At 51.0% G+C, this 12,170-nt stretch overlaps 2 protein-coding genes across 3 annotated transcripts in view; one reads left to right on the top strand and one right to left on the bottom strand.

Moving 5' to 3' along the window:
- SRRT (serrate, RNA effector molecule) overlaps nucleotides 1-7,147 on the top strand; it is a 26,114-nt gene extending 18,967 nt beyond the window's left edge. For both annotated transcript variants that reach the window (XM_035134253.3, XM_035134252.3), the window contains exons 14-20: nucleotides 380-550; nucleotides 1,435-1,588; nucleotides 3,866-4,059; nucleotides 4,755-4,905; nucleotides 6,054-6,143; nucleotides 6,599-6,695; nucleotides 6,863-7,147. In XM_035134253.3, coding sequence (XP_034990144.1) covers nucleotides 380-550; nucleotides 1,435-1,588; nucleotides 3,866-4,059; nucleotides 4,755-4,905; nucleotides 6,054-6,143; nucleotides 6,599-6,695; nucleotides 6,863-6,938 — 933 coding nt within the window. In that variant the 3' untranslated portion in view covers nucleotides 6,939-7,147. The remainder of the gene's footprint in view (nucleotides 1-379; nucleotides 551-1,434; nucleotides 1,589-3,865; nucleotides 4,060-4,754; nucleotides 4,906-6,053; nucleotides 6,144-6,598; nucleotides 6,696-6,862) is intronic.
- Nucleotides 6,438-12,170, bottom strand: LOC118095774 (acetylgalactosaminyl-O-glycosyl-glycoprotein beta-1,3-N-acetylglucosaminyltransferase-like). The gene is made up of 2 exons (XM_035137009.3): nucleotides 11,598-12,170; nucleotides 6,438-8,407 (listed from the first exon to the last, which is right to left on the bottom strand). The coding sequence occupies exons 1-2, from the start codon at nucleotides 12,106-12,108 to the stop codon at nucleotides 7,980-7,982; spliced, it is 939 nt and encodes a 312-aa protein (XP_034992900.1). The 5' UTR covers nucleotides 12,109-12,170; the 3' UTR covers nucleotides 6,438-7,979.

Below are 12,170 nucleotides of genomic sequence, written 5' to 3'. Positions count from 1 at the left end.
CTAGATGACCCCCGGGGGTCCCTTCCAACTCTATGGATTCGTGAAAATGGCTCCCCTCGGATACCAGTTCTCAGCTGAATGTCTACATATGATGCAGGAAGTCGCCTGTGTGCCTTCCCTGAGCTGGTGTTCCGCCCGCTGCTTTGGACTACGATTCCTATCAACCGCAGCTAGCATGGCTGATGGGAGTTGTAGTCTAAAGCACTGGAGGGGCACCTGCTCAGGGAAAGGCTGTCCATAGAGAAACACAGTGGCTCAAGCAGATGGGTCGTTGGTTTTTAACAGAGTTGGAGCCATAGCCATCAGAAGGAAGGCTTGACCTTCTGTCTTTTAGAGAGTAGCAAAGCTCACAGCGGTCTCTCCCTCTCTGCCACCCCAGAGCCTGCCTTCCCAGAACCCCATCCTGAAGAACATCACGGACTACCTGATAGAAGAGGTCAGCGCTGAGGAGGAGGAGCTGCTGGGCAAAAGCGGGGAGCCCTCTGAAGAGCCCCCCAAGGAAGGGAACCCCGCTGAGCTCAACGTGGAGAGGGACGAGAAGCTCGTCAAGGTGACTGTTGCAAGATTAGTGGCTTTGTTTGAGGGTGTGGGAAGTAGGAGCTTTGGTTTTCGGGAAGCTGGGGACATAGGAAGCTGTCTTCTACCAAGTCAGACTGTCAGCGTCCGTCCAACTCAGTGCTGTCTTACACGGACTGGCAGCAGCTCTCCAGAGCTGGGGAAGTTCCCGGCCCTGGCTAGAGACGCCACGGGAGATTGAGTCCAGGCAAGTACACTTACCACGGCGCAACAGCCCCGCAACACAAAGCACATAACTCCTCTAGGTTAGATTACGGCAACACGTTCTATGTGGGGCTGCCCCCAAGACTGTGCGGAAACTTCAGCTGGTGCAGAATTTGACAGCTGGGTTGCTCAGTGGGGCAAGGCGGTCTTAGCACATAACAATGATCCTGGCCCCACTGCACTGGGCTGCCGATCAGTTTTCCGGCCCCAATTCAAAGTGCTGGTTTTGACCTATAAAGCCTTAAACAGCTCTCTTGTGTGCCTGCTCCAAGAGAGGTCTGGAGGGTGGCAACATGAGAAAGGGGCCTTTTCTGCACTGGCTCCCTGCTCATGGGATGCTCTCCCCAGCGAGGCTCGCCTGGCGCCTTCACTACATTCATCTGGATGGAAAGTTTCCTCTTCTCCCAGGCCTTTGGCGAATTAAGCAGTCTATGGATTTTTAAACTGGGGGGGAAGGGAGATAATGGCAGGTTTGTTAGAATGTTATGCATCTTTGTATTTTTGTGCTTTAAGCTGTCCTGTGATCCTTGGGTGAAATTTAATAATAACAGTTCCAGAGGTCCACTAACTCCAGGCCCGGCCTCCCCCTCCACCCCCGGTGGGCTTCCTTTGAGGACCCACCCAGGGCCAACGTCCCTCCTTCCCTCCCTGCAGGTGCTGGACAAGCTGCTTCTGTACCTGCGCATCGTCCACTCAGTCGACTACTACAACAATTCGGAGTACGTCAACGAGGACGAGATGCCAAACCGCTGCGGGATCATCCACGTGCGAGGGCCCATCCCCCCCAACCGGGTCACCCATGGAGAAGGTGGGTGGGCTGCGTGTGTGTGGGTGGGAAAAGAGAGAGAATAATCATCATCACTTTTAATTTGTATACTGTTTTTCTGTCCAATACCCAAGGCGGTTCACAAGCTGAAGAAACAAAGAATGTACACCTTATAACAATTAACTTAATACAAAAATGTTGTAATAAAACATAACTTTAAAATAAGCAACCTACATCAAATAAAGTCACATTCAACAATCATTAGAATAGTATATAACAGGCATGTCCAGCAGGTACCGTGTTTCTCCAAAAATAAGACACAGTCTTATATTTATTTTTCCTCAAAAACACACATGGTGGCTTATTTTCAGGGGATGTCTTATTTTATTTTAATTAAGTATGATACAGTTTAACCATCCCTAGTATAGAATACAGTGGTACCTCGGTTTATGAACACAATTGATTCTGGAAGTCTGTTCATAAACTGAAGCGTTCATAAAACTGAAGCAAACTTTCCCATTGAAAGTAATGGAAAGTGGATTAATCCGTTCCAGACGGGTCCGCGGAGTACTCAACCTGAAGCGTACTTAACCCGAAGCATGGGTGTAATTGGTTCTGGAAGTCTGTTCATAAACTGAAGCGTTCATAAACTGAAGCAAACTTTCCCAGTGAAAGTAATGGAAAGTGGATTAATCTGTTCCTGACAGTCCGCGGAGTACTTAAACTGAAGCGTTCATAAACTGAAGCGAACTTTCCCATTGAAAGTAATGGAAAGTGAATTAATCCGTTCCAGATGGGTCCGCGACGTTCGTAAACCGAAAATTTGTAAACCGAGGTGTTCGTAAACCGAGGTTCCACTGTAATAATATCAGCATATAAAAATTAAACAGAGATCCACTCTTAACAATTACAATGAATAATTTCTAAACTACAATCAACAAAACGACGGCAAGCCACAGTGCATAAAATAATACGATACAAATTGAGAAGCAGGGACTGGAGGATGGGGCAAGGCAGGTGGAAGAGAATGAATTGTGGTCCCCACTTGCAGGGCACAGCAGGCTTTGGAACAGCACCGGGCTGTGGGCTCTTTGGAGCCTCCTCTTCTGATCACGTTGGTACAAATGCATGGGAGGGGAAGCGATCCGTAGCTAGGCTTTGCCTCCAGGGTCAGAAGCGGCCGTACTTCCAAATGCCAGTAGCTGGAAACTGCAGAAAGTTCTCTCGCACTCGGGTCCCGCTTGGAGGGGCATCTGGTTGGCCACTGTGAGAGCAGGATGCTGGACTAGATGGGCCCCCTTTGGCCTGATCCAGCAGTCTCTCCTTAGCTCCTTGCATTCACGCAGCACAACTGTGGAACTCCCTCCTGCAGGAGGCAATGATGGCCACCAACTATGGGTGGCTATAGAAAAGGATGGAACAAGTTCATGTAGGAGTTGGAGAGGGCTATCAGTGGCTTCTAGCCAGGATGGCTAATGTTCTGCTTCCACTCAGAGGCAGCATGTGCTTCCAAACCCCAACTGCTGGAAACCACAAGAGGGGAGACTACTCTTTTGGTGGAATCCTGCTTGCAGGTTTCCCAGAGGTTGACCACGGTGAGAACAGGATGCTGGACTAGATAGGCCATTGGCACGGCTGTTTCTGTGTTCTTAATCTCTTAATGGCTGTTGAGGAAACTAAATGCAAGATGAATAAATTCCCGGGTTTTTTTTTTTATTGCCCAGCTCCCACCCTTGTTCCCTTGCACTACTCAAAATTCTGCCCTGCTAAGGAGCAACACACTTGGTGAGGATAACCATTTCTTGCTTCTGGGAAGAAAGAGTGTCATTTGGGTGAGGAGACGGGGACCGGGACCCAGAACTCCTGGCTCCTCAGCTCACTTCGATACTATGAGAGTTGCCTTTCGAATGGCCTATCCCAGGCATGTCCAACAGGTAGATCGTGATCTACTGGTGGATCACCGGATGTTTGTGGTAGATCACTGGGTTTCCCCAAAGAAGCTCAAGAACTTTGGCTCCCCTAAAAAAGCTCAAAAACTTAGACCTGAACCCCCCAAAACAGGGCTTTCCTTCCTAAAAAAAAGCTCAAAAACTTTGACCTGAACCCCTAAAAAACGGGGGTAGATCACTGCCAGTTTTTAACTCTGTGAGTAGATCACAGTCTCTTCAGAGTTGGCCACCCCTGGCCTATCCAAACAAGCACCCGCGTTCTCGCAGTGGCCAAGCATATGCCCCCAAGGGAAACTCGTCTATCCCAAATGCCCCAACATACAGCTTCATTGCATGTTGCCCACGAGCTCCCTTTGCCCTCCCTTTGCAGTGTCTGACTGGCAGAAGACCTTTGAGGAGAAGCTGACCCCTTTGTTCAGCGCCCGGGAGTTCCTCTCGGAGGAGGAGGCCCAGAAAATGGGCAAGAAGGACCCCGAGCAGGAGGTGGAGAAGTTCGTCACGGCCAACACCCAGGAGCTGGGGAAGGACAAATGGCTGTGCCCCCTCAGCGGGAAGAAGTTCAAGGTGAGTCTCGTTTCCCAGCTTCCAAGGGGAAGAGAGGAGGCCACGCTCCCTGGTGCACCTGCACAAATGCCCCCCCTCCTCACTCTCTAGACCACCAGCTTAACATGAGCCTGCAGCAAGATGCGGCAGCAAAAAAAGCTAACGCTATTCCAGGCTGCATCAACAGAAGTCTAGCGTCCTGTGTCCAGTTCTGGGTGCCAGAATTTAAGGTGGTTATTGATAGGCTGCAAGATGTGCAGAGGAGGGCAACCGAGATGACCAAGGGTCTGGAAACCAAGCCTTATGAGGAACGGTGGAAGGAGATGGGGGTGTTTAGCCTGGAAAAGAGGAAAATGAGGGGAAAATGAGAGCCTTTCTCATCAAATACCTGAAGGCCGTTGCACAGGAAATGAAGCAAGCTTGTTTTCTGCTGTTCCAGAAGGCAAGACCTGAACTGAGGTTGCATGTAGGGAGATTCTGATTTAACCTTAGCAAGAGCTTTCTGACAGTAAGAGATGTTTGACAGTGGAACAGACTCCTTCAGAAGGTGGTGGGCTCTCCTTCGTTGGATGTTCATAAAGGGAAGATGGGTAGCCCCCTGCCAGGGTTTCTTTAGGTGCAATTCCTGCTTTGCAGAGAGGTTGGACTAGATGATGCTCAGGGACTCCCTTTCTGACTCTGACTCCCCAATTCCATTGCTCTCATTCTTCTCTCAGGGCCCAGAGTTTGTGCGCAAGCACATCTTCAACAAGCATGCGGAGAAGATCGAGGAGGTGAAGAAGGAGGTGTCCTTCTTCAACAACTTCCTCATGGACGCCAAGAGGCCTGCCCTGCCTGAGCTCAAGCCCAACCAGCCACCAGGACAAGGTAAGGCAGAGAGGGACAGGCAGAACCAGGGGGCTCAGCAAATGCACAGGGCAGGGGTACTTTTCAGAAGAGAACACACTTTTCATCTTGTCTCGAAGCCCAGAAACTCGCAAACATTCGGAGGCAGCAGTGCTTCTGAATCCCAGTTGCTGTAAACCGCAGGAAGGGAGAGTGGCTCTTGTGCTCAGGTCCGGCTTGTTTCCCACAGTATTTTTTATATTGAGAGAGGTCACTCTGGGGCTCCTAATGCTGCGCAAAAACAACGCAGGAGGCAGCAGTTATGAGTTGCCACTCTCTGCAGCCACAGCAGGCGCTGCGATTCCCCAGCGTTGTGGCTTCAGCCCCGGAGACACTCCGTTGTCTCTCGAGACAGATGTGTTGCCACCAACAGTGTATTTATTCTTATATTCGTAAGGAAAAACCTAAAAGCGGTTTTGTAAGGGGGAAGGCTTACAGAGAACAGCCCCCCCCCCTCATCAGGACGAGCTCTTCTCCAAGCAGTAACTCGAGCGCAGGGTCAGATTACAAGAGCCAGGAAACGGAAAGGGAGTGCCGACACTCCAGCAGCATCAAAGAGCCCTTACTCCATGGGCAGGAAGAGAGGGGGAGGCCATCCCCCCCCCCCACGCCGGAATTGAGGCGTCGGAGAAGGGGGAGGCGCTTCACGGTTCCCAGGCTCTTGTGTTGGACTAAGAGCCGGAAATCGGCAGTGCAGGAATCTGACTCTGAATGAACAGACGTGGGACTTCAGACACCTTACACCAGGCATCCCCAAACTTCGGCCCTCCAGATGTTTTGGACTACAATTCCCATCTTCCCCAACCACTGGTCCTGTTAGCTAGGGATCGTGGGAGTTGTGGGCCAAAACATCTGGAGGGCCGCAGTTTGGGGATGCCTGCCTTACACTGTAAATAATATGCACCAATAAAAACATCTGAAAGACAAGCAGATGTGGAGGGTCGTTACTCAAGAGTAGCCACAACAACCCTGGAAGGTTTAGAAACCTCAAAGCCACAGTGAGAGCAAGATGCTGGACTACAGGGGGGAGGGGGGTCCTAGCCTGACGCAGCAGCTCTCTCCCTCTCCCCAAGCGTCCCTTCTGCCTCTCTCCCGCAGCAACCGCAGTGCTTTCCCTCTTCCTCTTGCAGGCTTGGCTCCAGGGTTGCCCTACCCTCCGCAGGCCCCCCAGGGATTGTTGCCCTACGGACAGCCCCGCCTGCCCATCCTGGGATACGGAGGTACGTAAAAGCTTCTGGTGCAGCCCTGGCGAGGCCTCCTCCCACAAGGGGGCACCGGGGAGCAAGCAGCGCTATTGCCCTGCAAATGGGCTTTGTCCAAGGGAGCCTTGCAAGGAAATGCCATTACACAGTGTATAGGTAAACTACAGAACTCCCTCCCACAGGAGGAGGCAATAACGGCTGCCTGCTGGGATGGCTTGACAAGAGGACTGGAGAAATGCATTTTAGGAGAGGGCTATTCACAGCTACTGGCCGCAATGGCTCCGTGAAAAACAAACACATTAATTTTTGTTTCGAAATGAACAGTTTAATAACATGTGTACTTAGAACAGCTTTGTTTATCAACTAGAACAGAAGCAAAACCCCTCCCAGCTCCTTCCCAAGAAAGATACCCCAATAACAATACAGTGTGTCAGTTTCTGATGATCTCCCCCCCCCCCTTTGGTATCTCGCAGGGGGCCCTCCTTACCCACCGACCCCGTACGCCGCTGGCAGGGGGAACTACGACACCTTCCGAGGGCAGGGCGGCTACCTGAACAAACCACGCAACAGGTAGGTGTTTGTGTATCTAATTCAAGCAAGAGCAGAGATGGGCCACAAACCTATTGTGGAGGGGTGGGGTGGGGGCCTTCTGCCTTACAGGGGCAGTGCTCAGGGGGGTCGGAGAGGGCGCAGCTGGGCCCCAGTGCCACCATCTCACCCCCCAATTATCTCCGCAGGATGGTGCGAGGTGATCCACGGGCAATAGTGGAGTACCGAGACTTGGATGCCCCAGAAGACGTCGATTTCTTTTGAGCCCAGGAGTCATCTTGCCAAGTTGGGTTTCAGTTCTGCCCCCCCCCAAGCTTTTCTTTTTTAAAAAATGAAGCCGCTTCTCCTGCTTGCCAACCCTCCCTCCCTGTGTGTTAGTCTCTCTTCCACCCACCCAAATGCTGTGTCATTTTATGGGTATTTCATGTTAACTTTTCCAACGAGATTTCAATAAACGTCCCTGTTTGAACACCGTTTTGGGGTGGTATTCCTGGGTTTTCTGCGAAAATTGACTCTCCCCCCCTTAAGGTAGGGGTTGGCTAGGGGAGCCCTTTTTTGGCTCTGAGAGCCGAATCTCGCAAGGCCAACTTCGATGCGGGGAAGGGGGGCAACCCACCCGTCCATTGTGATGTCGCCTGATTTGACGGGTCACCAGCCCCACCCCCCACGCCAAAATCCCTTGCGAAGGCTGTGGAGCCTGAAAAGAGGAGAGGGCTTTCGAAGCTGCCCCATTCTCTGAAGAAAGATCAGCTCTTGCAAACAGCTTCTTCCCACCCTGGGCAGGCAGGGAAAGAGAAGCCTGTTTTTAGGGCAAGCAGGCGTCGCCTCTGACAGGGGCTGCCTAGTTGCACAGCGATGGGAGGAAAAATCTGGACCTGCCTGTCGTGTCTGCTTTGTGGCATTTTCACCTTGGAAGACGGGACACAGCAGCCCGCAGCCAAACTGAGCAGGATTTGAACCCCTGCTCATCAGCCTGTCGATCAGGGGTTAAATCTCGCTGCTTCAGCCCATTCCTGACCGGGAGCAGGCCCTTGCAGCAGTGCAGAATGGGTTCTATCTGCTCCAAGTCCACCCTGAGGAGCAAAGGGAGGTTTTCAGGCTCCCGCAACGCCACTGTTCGACCCAGGTAACTTTAAGGAACTGTGAACAAGAAGGCTATTAAACCGGCCAGCCCCTCTGTGGGGCGAGGGGGGGGGCAACCTAGACACCTGAGCCAAACCGTGAAACCGGGGTATGTACCTAATTCAGGTCCCATCCCCTTGGGGGTCGGGGTGCACCTAAAACGTTTGGCTCGGCGGCCTCCCCTCAGTTCCAGAGCTCCTTCCACACTTCCTCCATCCTCTCCATCGAGACCCCGTGGACGGTGATGGACTCCTTGTACGCTTCGAGCTCGTCTTTTACCAGCCCCCACACCTGGAAGCGCCCCTCGTGGCGAAGGTTGATGTTGGCCGCCAAGGCCAGGAACCCCAAGTAAGCCTCGTCGAGGGGGAAGACGGGCAGCTGCAGGGAGACCTGGTAGAGCTTCAGGATCATGGCTCCGGGCAGGATGGTTCCCCCCGCGATGAACGGCGGGTAGTGTTCCAGCGGGTAGAGGAGGCAGGGCACCGCCGCGTCCCCCGTCCTCTTGACGGGCTCCTCGTTGGCCAGGTTTCCGTGGATGGAGTCGGCGACTCTGGGGAGCTGCCTCAGGTACTGTGTCAGCTCATATGGGTTCACAAAGATGTCGTCGTTCGCTGCAACGGCAAGACGTAGGGGTTAGCGCTCGGTTTCCCGTTAGCACAGTCCCTATCTTAGGGGTATTTGGAATTCTTTAACATTGTACCATTCAATTGTTTAAAAAAGAAAGAGCGAGAAATGCAAAGCAGTTTGCAAAAAGAATAAATGGGATGGCAAAAGCTAAATAATAATAATAATAATTTTTTTATACCCCGCCCATCTGGGTGGGTTTCCCCAGCCACTCTGGGCGGCTTCCAACAGAAAAATGAAATACAATAATCTCTTCAACATTAAAAGCCTCCCTAAACAGGGCTGCCTTCAGATGTCTTCTAAAAATCTGGTAGCTGTTTTTCTCTTTGACATCTGATGGGAGGGCGTTCCACAGGGCAGGCACCACCACCAAGAAGGCCCTCTGCCTGGTTCCCTGCAACTTGGCTTCTCGCAACGAGGGAACCGCCAGAAGGCCCTCGGTGCTGGACCTCAGTGTCCGGGCAGAACGATGGGGGTGGAGACGCTCCTTTAGGTATACTGGACCGAGGCCATTTAGGGCTTTCAAGGTCAGCACCAACACTTTGAACTGTGCTCGGAAACGTACTGGGAGCCAATGTAGATCTTTCAAGACCGGTGTTATATGGTCTTGGCGGCCGCTCCCAGTCACCAGTCTAGCTGCTGCATTCTGGATTAGTTGTAGTTTCCGGGTCCCCTTCAGAGGTAGCCCCACGTAGAGCGCATTGCAGTAGTCCAAGCGGGAGATAACTAGAACATGCACCACTCTGGCCAGACAGTCTGCAGGCAAGTAGGCTCTCATCCTGCGTACCAGATGGAGCTGATAGACAGCTGCCCTGGACACAGAACTGACCTGCGCCTCCATGGACAGCTGTGAGTCCAAAATGACTCCCAGGCTGCGCAGCTGGTCCTTCAGGGGCACAGTTGCCCCATTCAGGACCAGGGAGTCCTCCACACCTGCCCGCCTCCTGTCCCCCACGAACAGTACTTCTGTCTTGTCAGGATTCAACCTCAATCTGTTAGCCAATCTGTTGGTCCAATCTGTTTGGTCCAAAATGTATTAAAAACAATTAAGATCAACAATAAATGGGAAGCTCTTTCTAATTTTTACAGAGGGCAAGAGCCGTTCGGCAGCAGAACAGGCTCCCTCAGAAGGAAGCAGGCTCTCCTTCATTGGAGGTTTTCAAGCAGAGGTTGAATGGCCGCCTGTCAGCGATGCTTTAGTTGTGATTCCTGCATGTCAGGGTGTTGGACTAGATGGCCCTTGGGGGTCCCTTCCAATGCCACAGTTATGTGATTGCATGACCTCCGAAGGTAGCGGACTCTCCTTCATTGCAGGTTTTAAAGCAGATGCTCCCAGGACGTTTCCGAGCACAATTCAAAGTGTTGGTGCTGACCTTGAAAGCCCTAAACGGCCTCAAAGGCCCAGTAGACCTGAAGGAGCGTCTCCACCCCCATCGTTCAGCCTGGACACTGAGGTCCAGCTCTGAGGGGCTTCTGGCGGATCCCTCCCTGCGAGAAGTGAGGTTACAGGGACACAGGCAGAGCGAGGGCCTTCTCTCTTTTTGCAATTCATCTATATTGGTTTCTTTTAATAGACATACATGAAATATTGTGACATCTCAATTTTCCTATAACTATACATGTGTTTTTAAATACTAATAAAGAAAACAAAAACAAAGATTTGTACTTAATGGTCCTTAGATTTACTTATTTAAACGACTCTCTTAACGCGTTTATGAATTTGGTTTCCTGTGTTACCACTATAAAAAAATTCTTACAGAAGTTACTCTAAACAAGTCAAAAATTGTATTTCTTCATGATAATCTTGCAAATACTGTATTGTTTGAATATATTCCAATCTTTTTAATTTTTTTGTGTTGTTTGATCTCTTATCTGCCCAGTCAACTTGTCCATCTCCACATACTCCATTAATTTAATCTTTTTCAGTCAGTAAACAATCCCTTTTCCAGTTCTGTGTGATCACAACTCTTGCTTTCTTTAGGTTCTTTGGAATCTCATTTCCCACAACCCCAAATATAAATGCTTTGGGGTTTGGGGGCAATGAAATAAACATCCTTTTTAATTCATTACAAATTAAATCCCAAAATTCAGGCAGAGGGACTTCTCAGTAGTGACACCCGCCCTGTGGAACGCGCTCCCATCAGATGTCAGGGAAATATATCTGACTTTTAGAAGACATCTGAAGGCATCTCTGTTTAGGGAAGTTTTTAATGTCTGATGTTTTATTCTGTTTTTAGTCCTCTGTTGGGAGCCGCCCAGAGTGGCTGGGGGAACCCAGCCAGATGGGTGGGGTATAAATAATAAAATTATTAAAATTCCTTCAGTAGCAACTTAAAGACCAACTAAGTTTTTATTTTGGTATGAGCTTTCGTGTGCATGCACACTTCTTCAGATACACTTGAAACAGAAGAGTCAGACCCTTATGTATATGCAGAGGGTGGTGGGGGTGGGTGGGAATGGGTGATGGGCTGATGGGAGTGGTAAACCTGTAGATGGCTGTTAACGACTGCTGATGGCTGCAATTAGTCCTGGGGGGGGGGGACAAGGGCTGAGGCGCTAAAGAAAGCTTGATCATGCATAATGAGATAAGAATCCAATGTCTTTGTTCATCCCAGGTAGCTCCATGGTTTTAAGTTTGGTAATGAGTTCCAATTCAGCAACTTCTCTTTCCAGTCTGTTCCTGAAATTTTTCTGTAATAAAACAGCTGCTTTGAGATCTTGTATAGAATGTCCTGAGAGATTGAAGTGTTCTCCTACTGGTTTCTCTGTCTTGTGGTTCCACCAGTAGGAGAACACTTCAATCTCCCAGGACATTCTGAAGAAGTGTGCATGCACACGAAAGCTCATACCAAAATAAAAACTTAGTTGGTCTTTAAGGTGCTACTGAAGGAATTTTTTTATTTTGCTTCGACTCAGACCAACACGGCTACCTACCTGTAAATAAAATTATTATTATTATTATTCCTCTTATGCATCAGTAACTCGATAAGGATAAATGCACGATAACCCCAAAGGGAAAATGGAGGATCTATATTTTTTTGACGCACAGAATCACAGAATAGTAGAGTTGGAAGGGATTCCCAGTGCTACGATTCTCGGGATTCTCCACCGAAAGAAACAGGTGTGTGGCCCCTCCTCGTCCCCGCTCCTACACCAGCCTCACCAGCACCCACTCACCTTTGAAGACGTAGGCTGCCCTCTGGCAGCGGTTGTGGACCCAATGGAGCAAGCAGCGCTCCTTCAGGGAGTGGTTGCTGGGCGACTCCGCAAAGTCCCACCACAGGACGTCCCTGAACGCCTGGATCTCCTGCAGCAGCACCTGCGCCAGGCTGTCTTCGGAGGCCGTGCCTATCAGGAAGACGGGCTGGAGCCAGAAGCCGCCCATCATCCTCTGCTGGGCCCACGTGCGGCGCAGGACGGCCCTCCTTTTGCGGGATGCCGGGTGCGACTTGATGGCCAGGAGGAGCAGAGGGGCAGACCGGGGGCCGTGGCACCAGGCCTTCTCGGACGTCAGCTCCCGGCAATAATACCGCTGCAGGTGCGGGTACAGGGCTGCATGGACGCTGAGGTCCAGCTGGAAGCGGCAGCTGCCCATTTGCAAGACGAGAGGTTCGGGGTGGGGGGAGACGTTCTCCCTGTGGGTCAGGCAGACGTACAGGAGGATGAAGATGAGGAACCCCACGGCCATCCCCAGCTGGTGGGTCCTTCGGAAGGGGAGGTGCGGAAGCCTGCAGAGAGCCAGGAAACCAG

This window comes from Zootoca vivipara, chromosome 12 (genome assembly GCF_965207765.1).
Source record: "Zootoca vivipara chromosome 12, rZooViv2.hap1.1, whole genome shotgun sequence".
Lineage (NCBI taxonomy): Eukaryota > Metazoa > Chordata > Lepidosauria > Squamata > Lacertidae > Zootoca > Zootoca vivipara.
This window is presented reverse-complemented; position numbering and strand designations above follow the sequence as displayed.

What these genes read in the sequence shown, in the direction of transcription:
- LOC118095774 (XM_035137009.3), bottom strand. Translation starts at nt 12,108, where the DNA reads ATGGCCGTGGGGTTCCTCATCTTCATCCTCCTGTACGTCTGCCTGACC. An exon ending in GGCAGCCTACGTCTTCAAAG is followed by an intron (nt 8,408 to 11,597) that starts GTGAGTGGGTGC and finishes TTGCCGTTGCAG; the next exon opens with CGAACGACGACATCTTTGTG.